Genomic DNA, 15000 nt, shown 5'->3' with positions numbered 1-15000 from the left:
TTTGAGGAAACCTGCAAATACAGTCGGTTTTTCGCCGTCTTTGGGGGTTGATTTCGCTCTGGATGAAGTCACGGTCATCGCGACACACAGTAAGCTGTCACGACCTTCTCTGACTGGATGAACGTTGTTCGGATATAAAGTTTGCGTGTTTTTCTGGAGCAACTAAACGACAGTTCTGCTGATAACGGTATTGGTTTCTGTGCTTCAGGCTGCAATGCGATCTAATATGTGTGAAAGCCTGCTGAAGTTTAAATATACAACTTTTGTGAAAACGTACTAGTACAATAAGTACCACAAGATGACAAATAAGCACTTTGAAAGGTAAAACGAGTAATTATGAGGATCAAGAGCTGCTGGAGATCAGATATGTCAGCTGTTTACGTCATAGCTTGAGCCGATGACGTCATGACGTTGGGCTTAAAATAATTGTAATAAGGGAAATAAGCCTTTTTTTTTTATTTAAAAACAATTTTAGTTTTGAACAAGATTTTATTATTATTTGTGCTTGTTTACTTTTCCTAATGTGGCCCTTGGCTGCATGTGTCTGTCTGTCTGTCTGTCTGTCTGTCTGTCTGTCTGTAATGATAATAATGTGTAATTCATAATAATACCATTTCCTTGAATACTTAAAGATAAGTTATAAATATAAGAGGTTTAACAGAAACATAATATGAAGAAAATGAGTGACATGATTGAGTTATGATTAATATTTCACATTTCACAGTTCAGCTGGTGACATCATAGATGATGATGTAACTGTTGATGATGATGATGAAAAACACCAATCCTTTTTTTCCAGTTAGTTAAATAGTTTGAACACGTAAAGTTAAAATGTGAAACGTTCAGTCTCATAAACTGAGCTTGATGATGTCATGATGTTTCAGGCTCAAACGGGGGAAGAGGATGAAGGATGAAGATCGGATGAGAGCGATGGCCAAATTTAAAAACAAAAGGATGGAGAAGTCGAAGCCGGAGTCAGAGAGGGATTCGGGTTTCTCAGGTCTGTAGTCCGTCCAAGGTTTGGCTTCTTCTGAGGGGTTTGGAAGCAGATGTTTCATTGGTTTAAAAACGCTCTCCGTCCACACTAGCGTTTCTGAAAACGCTAAATCCCCCTGTACTGCGCGTGTGTAAACCCTCACAGACGCTCACTGAGACGATACAGATGGAGAAATCAATCATAAAGTTATGGCATACTCTCATCGCAGAGTATCTCCTCATCCACTGATGGTCCAGGTCTCTCTCACTGGTATATGTTTGGTCTAAAACACTAAAACTGCTCATGTTTCACCGCAGGAAATGTGAGTGTGTTTTCTGTCATGTGTGCAGGACTGCGATATGAAGAGTGTGTGAGGGAACATATCTCTAGCATCAGTGTGAGAGAGTACAGCACACAACAGGCACAATACCACTATAAATTATAGATGGGTACAATATGCGTCACATGACTAAACGTACGTCATCGTTTTTAAACTCCTCAGTTTGGACACAGAACAGCATTTTCTAGTTTATCCACTTTGGAGAGCGTTTTTGAAAAAGCTTTGTTTTCATTGAGAGAAACGGAAGGCCAAAACGGAGAGAAAAATATGCATTTTCAAATGAAAGCGCATCAGTGTGGACATGGCCTCAGTGTGTGTGTGTGTGTGTGTGTGTGTGTGTGTGTGTGTGTGTGTGTGTGTGTGTGTGTGTGTGCAGACGCCAGCTCTGAGCAGGACTCCAGGTCTCAGGTGTCTCCGCTGGTTCAGGGACTCTCGCCGATGATCATCATGAACAATGTTGTTCTGAAACAGGTGAACCTTCCCTTCATGCACTTCATGGTGAATAGAAACTAATGACACTTTAAAGCCAGACACGTATGAGAGTGGTGTCAGGATTGTGTGAGTGCGTGTGCGTGTGCGTGTGCGTGTGTGCATTGCCCGGACCAAAAAACAACATTTATTTCCATCAAGAGGTGCATCAGTGTTTGGTCCAGATCCTGTAGTGTCCATGGAAGAGTCCAGCACTCTCTCACTCTTTCTCTCACTCTTTCTCTCACACACACTCTCACTCTTTCACTCACTCGCTCACTCTTTCTCTCACTCACACACACACTCTCTCTCTCACACACACACACACTCTCTCTCTCTCTCACACACACACTCTCTCTCTCTCACACACACACTCTCTCTCTCTCTCACACACACACTCTCACACACACACTCTCACACACACACACACACTCTTTCTCTCTTTCTCTCACTCTTTCTTTCACTCTTTCTCTCACTCTTTCTCTCTCTTTCTCTCACTCACTCTCTCACACTCTCACTCACACTCACTCACTCTTTCTCTCACTCTCTCTCACACATACACTCACTCTCTCACACTTGCACATATTTTATTTACTTTTATGTCTGAAAAGTGACATTCAGAACTGATATTTAATGTTGTATTTCTGCTTTTTAACACAACAACTGAATCTGTGCAATCTGCAATCATAACATGTAAATAATAACCATAACCAGTGTGTGTTATATCTGAATGGCTATTGTGTATAATTGATGCAAATAACACAAAATATACATTAAAATGCAAGAGTAAAGGTCCTTGCACACGGAGTGTGCGTTTTTCGCATCCGTAGCATTTGGAGAAGTGTTTTGACAATCCAGAGCCACCGAATGACGGATACGACTCCATGTGCAAGGACCTTTATTGGGAAAATCCTGATTTCTAATTTGAGTTCCTGTCGTGTTCAGGCTGAAGCCCGTGTGTCTGTGAAGCCCTGGACGGTGGACGTGGTTCCTCAGCCTCAGGTCGTGTTCCTCCAGCCTGTGGTCCCGAGCACACACACACACACCAAACACACGTCACAGCGCCGCCGGCACCGGAAGCTCCTCCCGATCCGCAAATCATATCCCAGAATCGCTCCTCATCCCGGAGACAATCCTCTTCAGACCAGCAACAGCTCCAGTTCCTCAGTCAAGAGCTCCAGTTCCTCTTACAGCAATCGCGCTCACAATCAGTCCAACTCGAGTCCCGACGCTCCTGTTCCGGAGACATCCGGAGAATCCCATACTAGACCCCAATCCACGGACAACCGTTCCCATTCCCACACGGACAACCGGATCAAGCGGTTCTGCAACACGTACAACATCCTCCGCTCGTCGGGTCTGCTGGACATCACGCTGCGCACCAAAGACCTGATCCGGCAGAACCGGCGCACGCAGAGCGAGCTGGACCGGCTCCGGGAACACACACGCATGTTCCTGCAGGCGCTGGAGACCGGAGACCCGGGGCTGTGGAGGAGCCTGGAGACCAGCCTGCAGGAGCAGTGACGTGTGTGTGTGTGTGTGTGTGTGTGTGTGTGTGTGTGTGTCGAACTCAGAGCTGTGATCACTGCTGTAGTCGTCCACTGTTAATGGACTGTATGGATGTGTTTCACTCATTGAGAAGCTTCTGCCTTAATCTAGATCAGTGCATAAGCTGTTTACACTCACTTCCTGCTGTTACACACACTTCCCTCTCAAACACGCACTTTCACACGCACTCTCACACACACGCACCTCTCACACACATGCACTTAGACACACACATTCACACTCACACACTCAGACACACACTCTCACGCACTCAGACACACACTCTCACACTCACACACTCAGATACACACATTCACTCACTTACTCAGATACACTCATGCACTCAGAAACACACTCGCACTCTGACACACACACACACACACACACACACACGTATCAAAGCAGAAGCATAAATATTAGGCCTGGTTTAAACACCAGTTTTATGGGATCATAGAATGAAGCGAGTGAAGTCTTTGAGTGAGTCATTGAATCGTTCATTCAAGAGATTTGTTCAAAAACACTGATTCATCCAGTAATAAAAAAGGGAAGTCTTCCTGAGTGAGTCATTGAATCATTCATTCAAGAGATTCGTTCAGAAACGCTGATTCATCCATTTAAAAATCGATTACATTTTTTGTTGGTCCGTTCAGAATCGTGATCTTAGTTTGAATCAATAAAGTCGTGATTGTCAATCTAGTCATAATCGTGCGGCTCTAATATTCCTATAGTTTCCAGACAGTGAATGATGGTGTGCTCGTCGTCTTGCCTTACTTGATGCAGTTGATTCGCTCAGAGTTTCAGTGGCAGCTATCACATGACCACCAGTTCATCCAATCACGGCTTTACTTCCTCGTTCGGCATCAGTAGAATCCGGATCATTTTCAAACGTTGACTGAAGCGTTCGCAGTCGCACAGACAGGGTTCGGTTGTGTGTCTGTGTTTCCTGACTCGTGTTGCCTTGCTTTAATGGCTTTTTTTACAGCGATACAGAAAACATTTAGTAGGCCAGCAGTTTTGATAAAGCTTTACACACGTCCTGCTGTAAACCAGCACAAACATCATGAAATGTATTTCTGTGAACCATTCAAAGGCCTTCAGACCCGCCTATAATCTGCAGAACCAGCGTTCCTGTCTTTCTGTAAATAACATGTCATTTTGTGTATAAAGATGTCATTTCTTATTTCCCTTTGCTGTCCATGCTCACGTCTGCAGAGCTGAGTCTCCAGCGCTGTGTTCTAGACGCGAGTTGAGGAGGATTGTGTTATAATAACAGTTCAGTGCTTTACATTAATAATGCATTTACAAACATATGGCTCTGAATATTCATCTTACAGGATATAAATAAACATTTCTCAGCTGTGCGAACCCAAAACTGTGCTCAAATGTTTGCATTTTACTGATTCTATGTTTTTTTTAAGTTTATTATTATTATTATTATTATTATTATTTCCCACTTTAAAACATGGATTACATTTACATTTAGTCATTTAGCAGACGCCCTTATCCAAAGCGACTTACAAATTAGGACTAAGTTCAGCGAGTCATCATAAAGAGGCAAAAGCAATTACTTTTTTTTTGCTTATTTTTTTGCTTATGGATTACTGAATACTACAACTGTCAAATGTTTTCATGTCATGAAGTTATTAAAATAATTTCAAATGTCAAATGAGTGCTTGGATTGCATTACTCTAAAAATATATATATTATTGTTATATTTCTGATAAACTTTTTGTGCTTGTTATCAAAAACCCGTTGGTTTTGAGAAAGAATCGATTCAAAAGATTCAGAGAATCAGGCATCGTGAATGGAGATTCACGCTTTGTTATTCGAAAGAATCTTCATGAATGATGTCTGACTCTTTTGAACCGATTCTTTCAGGTTACGCATTACTCACTAAAAGGATCAAATAAATCGATTAGATAGAAAAAGTGTTGGATGTTACAGATTGTTGAATTATCATTTCATGTGATCTGGAAACTGACTAAACTTTTATAATATTAATTTACTGATTCTTGTTTTTGTCTGAATGTCAGTGCCAATTAAAATACACATTACTCAGAAGTCATGTACTTTTTAACTTGAAATTTTCATGTACAAATTTAATTTCATTCACTGATGATTCTTCTTCAAAGAATCGACTCAAAAGAATCAGAGAATCAGGCATCATTCGAAAGAATCTCCATTAGTGATGCCTGACTCTCGAACCGCGATTCAATACGCGTGTCGCTCACTGAAACGCAGCTCTTTGTTTGCTAAAGTAAAGCAGGCTTTCCAACACTAGTTTCCATTATAATCTACTACATAATCAGTATGCAGATCAATAGTTTTTCACCCAGAAGTACACCTCTCACCGTCCGTGCGTGACCCGGAAGTGCTCGCGATCTGTCTTTGTGTTTGTGTTTTGCTTCTCACTGTCAAACATCAGCGGCGATGAAGGTTAAGAGACTTTATAAAGATAAATGTATATCATAGTCATATATCAGGTATGTTTAAGATGTCTAATTTTATAAAAGCGAAAGAAAAGCGAGCAGAATGAGGATGATCTGTGCTCTTGCTTACGGTGGCTTATACTGTCTGCTTTATTAATGACAAATGCTTCATATTTATAACACTTTATCATTAATAATATCGCATCTCTGTGTACAGTATGAGCTGAGCTGGGCTGAATCTTGTGAAAGCTTTAAAAGCATGTCAACTTAATATTCATTCATTCAGTTATTCACACGTACTTAATTTAAATAATTTGATATTCATTTGGTGAATATGTGAGTAATATATATTTAGCGTTATTCATGTTTCATATTTTGAATGTTGTGTGTGTTTTATTCTTGCAGATGATGGACGAAACCTTCTCTCTCTGACCGCCTGAACCTGGTTAGTTTCACTTAGTAATCGATAATACTTTTAACCTGTTTAACTGTGGAAATCTAAATGCCTGTTTTACTTTATATAAAATACATATTTTAGAAAATAATTTGGACTTTAAAATTACTTTAAAACTAAAGCCGTTGTCATGATAAACCGAGGAATCGGGTCTCCTTTAGGACCCAGCCGGTAATGCCTGATCAAAAGTTGTAATCGCGATGTCTTGATTAATTATAACTTATTTAACTATTATATGATGTTTATTACATTAAGTGCACAAACAACATACTTGAAATATAAAATGAATGATTGCATAATCAAACAAACTGGAAACAAAACCATGCTTAATAATTTATTTTATTTTTTATAAGGATTGTTGCGACATATGTTCTGTAAAAGTAATTTATTATTAATGTTACACAATAATAGCAATGTGGTACAGTATATAATAATACTATAATACAATTTTAATAAATTAATTGTCACATAACCGTAATTAATTTGAAACATATATTTGGGAACTATTTTGGAAGCGAAAAACATGCCTAATATAATATAATATAAGCTAGGCTAGCAGGCTAATTGGCTAGATGTATGCTATGCTAGTACGTAAGCTAACTAAAAAACAGTAAGAACCAGAAATGCTTGATTTCACCACCTATAGCTTCAGTTAGTATATGAACCATGTAATTTAAAAAGACATTAATGGTCATTATAACACATTTTAGACAATATAAATCATAACGTTTGGGTCCTAAAGGAGACCCGATTCCTGGGGGGACTCGATTTCTCGACACACCATATGTCTAACAAAGTTGTGTTCTGAATTTAAAGTTGATATCACAAAAATTGGTTGAATTATGAGTGTTTGAGCCTTCATGATACCTCACTGATGATGATTAAAGGCAATAAAAAGTTAAAAATAGCTGATATATTGATGATGTCATCATATGTTTATGTATCTCTCTCTTGTTGACAGATCACATTACGCTGAATCCATGCTTTCTGATGAACTTGACTCCAAACCTGAGGTATAACTGTCCGAGAAGATTACAGATACTATATTACTGATAATATTAATGGTTATTTGTGTTATACACAGGGCCTAAAACTATCTTTTTGCCACAGCTGCCAATGGCCGGTGACCATTGTGTAAAGGCCATAAATATTTTTTACCGGCCATGAAACTGATTTAGCAAAAACAGGCAATAATGACGGCAACATTTTAGATCCCAGTAAAAATGCTAAATTCTCTATTCCAATTTCGATACAACTACTAGCCAAACTAATATACATTTAAAACATAATTAAAGACAAGTAAACAGTCAGTAATAAAATAAGAACAAATAATCAAATTACAAGCAAAAGCGCAAATAAATGTAATATAACAGTAGTTTTCAGGTACAGAAATGTAATAAAGTAAGGAAAAGTAAATAACACCACAGATTCTTCACTGTATAAATGAAACATCCTTTTTGATTGATCCTTATTAAAGTTATTCAGTCAAGAGCAGCGAGTGATTCTTCTTTGACTTTTGTTTGATTAACATTAAACACAGACCGCAGGAATATTAGGCTGCTGTCACTTTAAGAGCGAATGCACTGATCTAATACACTGATACTGATACACGTTTACTTTATCAAATGATAAAGTATCAAATGTTAAAATGTTTACGTTCACTTAAGTCATAACCCACTTATGTTTACTGGGATATCCGCTATTTATTTATTTTTACATTTGTAAGTGTAAGAAGCTGTGAAAGAGAGCTCAGTTTAGCATTCGCTCGCTCTCTGAGACGTGGCTCTCTGCGCGCGCTTCGGATGTGTCCACACTACACTTCCCACTGAATCGAGAAATGATTCTGGGTCGATTCTGAGATTTACTGAATGCATCGCGATTCTCTCTCTCGAACCGATTCTGAGCTTAGTTTTTAACGGCAGATCGCACACTTGAACCTTTTATAAAATAATCATTCATAATGTTCAAAAAGGTTGAAGCAAATCACAAGGGTAATGTGGGCTGTTTACATTTACCTAGCATGATTATAGCATTCTGAGGTGTGAGAATTATTATTATATTAGGATTGTTGTAACTGTGTGTTGTGCTTATGGCAACTGAATAAATAGAGAAGTGTGCAAGTATTGGCCCTTGCACACGAGTCCGAAATTCGCCTCCGAAACTTTTGTCCGTCATAAAAAAATTCTGATCCGGTTCGAGTTTCGGTGTTTTTCGAATCCGTAGCTCAAGCATTTTTGAATGGTGTTTTGACAATTCAGAGCCGAATCACGAATACAAAAAAACGCATACGAAGATTTCGGACTCCCTGTGCAAGGACCTTAAGTCTCTAGGTTTGATGATGATTGATACCTGTGTTGTGTGTTCCTGTGCAGCTGTTGGTTGAGTTTGTGCAGAACGCGTCGATCCCGCTGGGCCAGAGTCTGGAGGAGTCGGACCTCAAGCCCTCATGTGTCCCGTTGCTGTCTCCCACACACACCTCCTCCACACACACCTCCTCGTGTGGCCCGTTGCTGTCGCCCACACACACCTCCTCATGTGGCCCACTGGACCTGCCAGGTGAAGCTCACAGATCAGCACCAGCCTTTACACATAAGCTTTTAGTTTTGCCTATTTTAGATTTAAAGGTGCAGTGTGTAATATTTAGGAGGATCTGTTGACAGAAATGCAAAATCATATACAGAACTATGTTTTCAGTGGTGTATAAAGACCTTACATCATGAAGCGTTATGTTTTTATTACAGTGCATCCGGAAAGTATTTACAGCGCTACACTTTTTCCACATTTTGTTGTTAAAGCCTATATATAAAGCCATATATATTCCAAAATGGATTAAATTCATTATTTTCCTCAAAATTCTACAAACAATACCCCATAATGATAACATGAAAGAAGTTTGTTTGAAATCTTTGCAAATTTAAAACAAAATTAATAAAACATTTACATAAGTATTCACATCCTTTGCCATGACACTCAAACTTGAGCTCAGGTGCGTCCTGTTTCCAGTGATCATCCTTGAGATGTTTCTGCAACTGGATTGGGGTCCACCTGTGGTAAATTTAGTTGATTGGACATGATTTGGAAAGGCACACACCTGTCTATATACAGTTAACAGTACATGTCAGAGCACAAACCAAGCCACAAAGTCCAAGGAATTGTCTGTAGACCTCTGAGACTGGATTGTGTCGAGGCTCAGATCTGGGGAAGGGTACAGAAAAAGTTCTGCAGCATTGAAGGTCCCAGTGAGCACAGTGGCCTCCATCATCCGTGAATAAAAGAAGTGTGGAACCACCAGGACTCTTTCTAGAGCTGAGCTATCGCGGGGCCTCAGTCAGGGAGGAGACCCAGAACCCGATGGTCTCTCTGACAGAGCTCCAGTGTTTCTCTGTGGAGAGAGGAGAACCATCTCTCAGCACTCCACCAATCAGCAGAAGCCACTCCTCAGTAAAAGCACATGACAGATCGAGGGAAAGATGAGGATCTGGGAGACTAGTCAGGATCGAGGGAAAGATGAGGAACTGGGAGACTAGTCAGGATCGAGGGAAAGATGAGGAACTGGGAGACTAGTCAGGATTGAGGGAAAGATGAGGAACCGGGAGACTAGTCAGGATTGAGGGAAAGATGAGGAACCGGGAGACTAGTCAGGATCGAGGGAAAGATAAGGGAACCGGGAAACTCGTCAGGATCGATGGAAAGATGAGGAACCGGGAGACTCGTCAGGATCGAGGGAAAGATAAGGGAACCGGGAAACTCGTCAGGATCGAGGGAAAGATGAGGAACCGGGAGACTCGTCAGGATCGAGGGAAAGATGAGGAGAGACTAGTCAGGATCGAGGGAAAGATGAGGAACCGGGAGACTAGTCAGGATCGAGGGAAAGATGAGCAACCGAGGAAAAGATGAGGAACCGTGAGACTAGTCAGGACCGAGGGAAAGATGAGGAACCGTGAGACTAGTCAGGATCGAGGGAAAGATAAGGGAACCGGGAGACTCGTCAGGATCGAGGGAAAGATGAGGAAGGATCGAGGGAAAGATGAGGAACCGGGAGACTCGTCAGGATCGAGGGAAAGATGAGGAACTGGGAGACTCGTCAGGATCGAGGGAAAGATGACGAACTGGGAGAGACTAGTCAGGATCGAGGGAAAGATGAGGAACCGGGAGACTAGTCAGGATCGAGGGAAAGATGAGCAACCGAGGAAAAGATGAGAAACCGGGAGACTAGTCAGGATCGAGGGAAAGATGAGGAACCGGGAGACTAGTCAGGATCGAGGGAAAGATGACGAACTGGAAGAGACTAGTCAGGATCGAGGGAAAGATGACGAACCGGGAGACTAGTCAGGATCGAGGGAAAGATGAGCAACCGAGGAAAAGATGAGGAACCGGGAGACTAGTCAGGATCGAGGGAAAGATGAGGAACCGGGAGACTCGTCAGGATCGAGGGAAAGATGAGGAACTGGGAGACTAGTCAGGATCGAGGGAAAGATGACGAACTGGAAGAGACTAGTCAGGATCGAGGGAAAGATGAGGAACCGGGAGACTCGTCAGGAATCGAGGGAAAGATGAGCAACCGAGGAAAAGATGAGGAACCGTGAGACTAGTCAGGATCGAGGAAAAGATGAGGAACCGTGAGACTAGTCAGGATCGAGGGAAAGATGAGCAACCGAGGAAAAGATGAGGAACCGGGAGACTAGTCAGGATTGAGGGAAAGATGAGGAACCGGGAGACTAGTCAGGATTGAGGGAAAGTTGAGGAACCGGGAGACTAGTCAGGATCTGGGGAAAGATTAGGAATTGGGAGACTCAGGATCGAGGGAAAGATGAATGTACAGAGATGTCCTTGATGGAAACCTGCTCCAGAGCTCTGGACCTCAGACTGGGGCGATGGTTCATCTTCCAACAGGACAACGACACTCCGCACACAGCCAAGATAACAGAGGAGTGTCTACGGGACAACTCTGGGAATGTCCTTGAGTGGCCCACCAGAGCCCAGACTCGAACCCGATTGAGCATCTCTGGAGAGATCTGAAGATGGCTGTGTACCGACGCTCCCCATCCAACCTGATGGAGCTAGAGAGGTTCTGCAAAGAAGGTGCTTCAACAAAGTATTGATCAAAGATTGCGAATACTCATGTACATGTGATTTTTTTTTTATTTTTTTTTTTTATAAATTTCAAAGATTCCAAACAAACTTCTTTCATGTTGTCATTATGGGGTATGTTTGTAGAATTGAGGAAAATAATTAATTTAATCCATTTTGGAATAAGGCTATAACATAACAAAATGTGGAAAAAGTGAAGCGCTGTGAATACTTTACGAATGTACAGTACAGTCAAACCAAAAATGATTCAGACACCAGATATATATATTTTTTCACTAGTGTGATCAGGACACTATAGTTAATTTATGTAAGTGAGGAGAGCTAAATAAAGTAAACTGTGACATATTATATCCAAATACTCTTCATACAGGGACTACCAGTGACATTAATACACATTTGGGAGCAGAAATGATTCGGACACTTTGACCTGATTATGTTTTGCTGAAATGTTTTATCTTTAATTGCTAATGCTCTTTTTACATACAGACTGAACAAAATGAAGCATTGCTTGGTGATTGGTTGAGCTAAACTGGTATTATCTAATTGTGTTGTTAAATTTAACAGCTGACAGATATTCAACATAATTCATGTGTGAGACAGTCTAACAAAAGGACGGACAAAACCAGTCAAATATCAACTGAGTTCTGCTCATATTTTATCACCATTTTCTAAACTAAAGCGTATAAACCATGATAATGTGAGAAATGTTGAAGGAGTCTGAATAAATGTTGGTTTGACTGTATATGTGATGTGTGTGTGTGTTGTGTGTGTGTTTCAGAGAGCGCTCTTAGCCATGCCGGGTCCACAGCGATGTCAGAGTTCGGGCCTGAGCGAAGCCCGCTGGTGGTTCATCTGCATCAGCCGTCTCCCTCGCCTCCAGCACACACACACACACCCACAATCCTCCAGGACCTGCAGAACCACGACAGCACATCCTACGTCCTGCTCAACCTGGCCAAAGGTCCGATTATCAACCCATCACTCCATCACACAGCAGACTGGACAACTGATACACTGCAAAAAAAATGCTTTTCTTAGGCCCCGATCACACCTAACTTTTTTTTCCAGGTTCGAAAACGCGAGGCACACAGCAATGCCCAATCACACAGAACGAGCAGTGCGCTGCATTTTTCATGTAGCTAGGCAACCACTGAAACAGCTGTCCTGTCAGTCAAGTAAATGTCAAATCAGCCTTTTATTAACTTAATATACTTTCTGTTAACATTGTGGTAGTTACGGTTCATGAACTCGTTAACTCCTGGTAACCCGCGAGAGCACCACAAGTTTATCCTCCATCATCGCACTCTCCGGGCGTTCAAGCAACTGTAGCTTTCATCAGTAAAACGGAAGGCCCGCCTCTCCATTCATTCGATTGGACAGTGGAAAAAAACATGATGACGTCGGGCGCTTTTTCCGCTTGGAGTTGCTTTTTTTTCAACTTCAAAAACGTGAGGCGCAGCAGGCGCTTAAACAGCGCGCAGAACGCTCGCTGCCATAGGAAACCAATTGAAAATAGGCGCCTGTCACTGCAAAAATCGCGTCAGGTGTGATCGGCCCCTAACTCAGTATTTTTGTCTTGTTTCCAGTCCAAACAACTAAAAATTCATAAATCAAATTTACTAAAGTAGTAAATGCTATAAGATATTATGTCTTGTTTTCTGGGGTGAAAATCTAAATGAAGTGAGTTTTTTCTTAAAACAGGCAAAATTATCTGCAAATGGGGTCAGAAATATAATCTTAATTCAAATGGAAAACAAGATCTTTTACTCACATCTGACACAGATCGGAATTTGTTGCACACGTGTAAACACTAAAATCTGCACAATTTGTTCACATCCGATCTGAGCCGCTTCCAAATGTGGTTTTACATCAGATCCATATCTGATATCAGCGGCCCGTTCTTCGTACGTCGCTAACTCAGTTAGCTGGATTTGATTGTTGGCGATTTGGCATGATCTTGGATTGTTTGGTTCTTCGAAGCTCATCCTGGACTTGCTGTCATAGCAACAGGTGCGCAAGCTTAAACATGCTCGCGAGCAGGCTTATTTCATGTAAACAGGATTAGACTGCGGCTTCATAAGCGGAGCTGATCCGGGAAGTCCAGCGCAGCGCGATAGTGCACTTCCTGAGATGTATATTTTTTCTCGTGACTCGTGAGATTGTCGTTTACATTATTCATTTGTTGGAAACGCACATTTATTTTCGACTTGTCGGAGTCGGGCTTTACCTACAGCACAAACTGTTTGCATTGCCCTAAGATTATTTGCGAGTGGCTCTTTCCTTTACACTATTGGAGATGCGGAGAACTTGATGGAAAGTGCTGTCTGTCGTGTCATTCGGAGTTTACCTGGCGCTTTTAGGTTTAAAAAACAGTTTTAGGGTTTTTTTGTGGCATTTCCAAGCCACTGAAGACCCAATGTTGTAAAGCAGTTGTTTTTAAAGCAATTTTTTTTTTTTAGGCTATCATCATTTTTTATGAAGATCATGCAATCATGACCATGCCGATTACAGTATGTGTCACTCAGGCTTCACTAACGTGATTGGTACCATAGACTGCCATCAAGGCCTCAATGAAGGGGATTATGTGAACAGAAAGGTGTTTTATGACCCCATTCCCTGACCCAAACCAGTTACAATGCAGCTCTAGCCAGGACAAGGGCACACAATGAAATGAACTTTGGCTAACTAAAGGGAAGATTTCAGTGTCTGATAAGTCTGAGGGTTGCACACCTGACAGGGCCTGTGACATTGTTGCATGTGCCATATTACACAAAAAAAAAAAAAAAAAAAAAACCTTTTCATTAAATGTTTAATAAAAGACAAATATGCTTAGTTCCTTGAGTTTTATTTCAATTGTTCTTTGTAAAGAAAAGCCAGTGGTCAAGTGCCTGCAACAAGAGATATTAGACACATGCCTCATGCAACAAATAAAAAGGAAAAGTTGGCTATCCACTGCCCACCTGTAGGCCTATGTCTCCTCTGTCTGTGCAGACTCTTCTGTAGGCCTTTCTGTAGATGTGGAATCCTGCAACTTATATTGCAGCCATAAAGCATACAAGTATAAATTAAGTAAAGTTATGTATGCACTTGCAGGGCTAGTTCCTCCATATGACAGTTATCTGAGAGGGTTTATTCACTGTCCAGTGCAAGTCTTGTACTTTCTTTCCTTTGGAAAGTTAGAAAATGTCCACTTACTGCACATATTTCAGCCACCACTTTCTTGGGAACAGATACAAGTGTTGGTGTATTATGTAAAAGTGCACAAAAGAGGAAAACACAATGTCATTACAATGAACTACACTCGGGAAAAATGTGATCAATAACTCATGGCAAAATGTTTTTACATTAACATAAGTTTATCAGTTTTCACTTTCACAAGTCAAAGCAATTCATCATTACTCAAGATTTAACAGTTGAAATGACTATACGGCCTTAATTTAATGCAGCAAAAATTATTTTACAGTGTAGGCTACTAAGATCTTTTCTTTCTTTTTTTCTCAGCCTTTTTCTTGGTTGCTTTTATAAACAGACAACCATTTATTTAACAGTGCCTTTTATAAAAGAGACTATAATATAACAAAAAATTACCATTATGTAGAATATTTTTGTACTTCACTTTTATTTGTTCCCATGTTCTAGTGTGGTGACTCTGACATTACAATGAACAAAGTAATTATGCAATTATTAAAATACA

The 15000-nt window shown here is 40.8% G+C and overlaps 2 protein-coding genes across 6 annotated transcripts in view; both read left to right on the top strand.

The window, feature by feature from the left end:
- Positions 1 to 4526, top strand: part of LOC309491526 (CLOCK-interacting pacemaker-like) — a 4797-nt gene extending 271 nt beyond the window's left edge. The window contains exons 1-4 of one of the 3 annotated variants that reach the window (XM_082190574.1): positions 1 to 89; positions 885 to 1000; positions 1693 to 1787; positions 2730 to 4526. The exon at positions 1 to 89 is cut by the window's left edge and continues 271 nt beyond it. In XM_082190574.1, coding sequence (XP_082046700.1) covers positions 904 to 1000; positions 1693 to 1787; positions 2730 to 3308 — 771 coding nt within the window. In that variant the 5' untranslated portion in view covers positions 1 to 89; positions 885 to 903 and the 3' untranslated portion in view covers positions 3309 to 4526. Of the gene's footprint in view, positions 188 to 884; positions 1001 to 1692; positions 1788 to 2729 lie in introns of all 3 variants that reach the window. The other 2 variants (XM_082190573.1, XM_082190575.1) reach the window with 2 other exon arrangements.
- A 996-nt stretch (positions 4527 to 5522) lies between these two features.
- The window catches only part of LOC309491525 (zinc finger protein 410-like), a 24851-nt gene continuing 15373 nt past the window's right edge, over positions 5523 to 15000 (top strand). Inside the window, exons 1-5 of one of the 3 annotated variants that reach the window (XM_082190572.1) lie at positions 5523 to 5815; positions 6167 to 6206; positions 7177 to 7228; positions 8588 to 8771; positions 12085 to 12267. In XM_082190572.1, the coding sequence (XP_082046698.1) occupies positions 7196 to 7228; positions 8588 to 8771; positions 12085 to 12267 (400 nt within the window). In that variant the 5' untranslated portion in view covers positions 5523 to 5815; positions 6167 to 6206; positions 7177 to 7195. The remainder of the gene's footprint in view (positions 5816 to 6166; positions 6207 to 7176; positions 7229 to 8587; positions 8772 to 12084; positions 12268 to 15000) is intronic. The other 2 variants (XM_082190571.1, XM_082190570.1) reach the window with 2 other exon arrangements.

This window comes from Leuciscus leuciscus (genome assembly GCF_965113295.1).
Source record: "Leuciscus leuciscus genome assembly, contig: HAP1_SCAFFOLD_323, whole genome shotgun sequence".
Lineage (NCBI taxonomy): Eukaryota > Metazoa > Chordata > Actinopteri > Cypriniformes > Leuciscidae > Leuciscus > Leuciscus leuciscus.
This window is presented reverse-complemented; position numbering and strand designations above follow the sequence as displayed.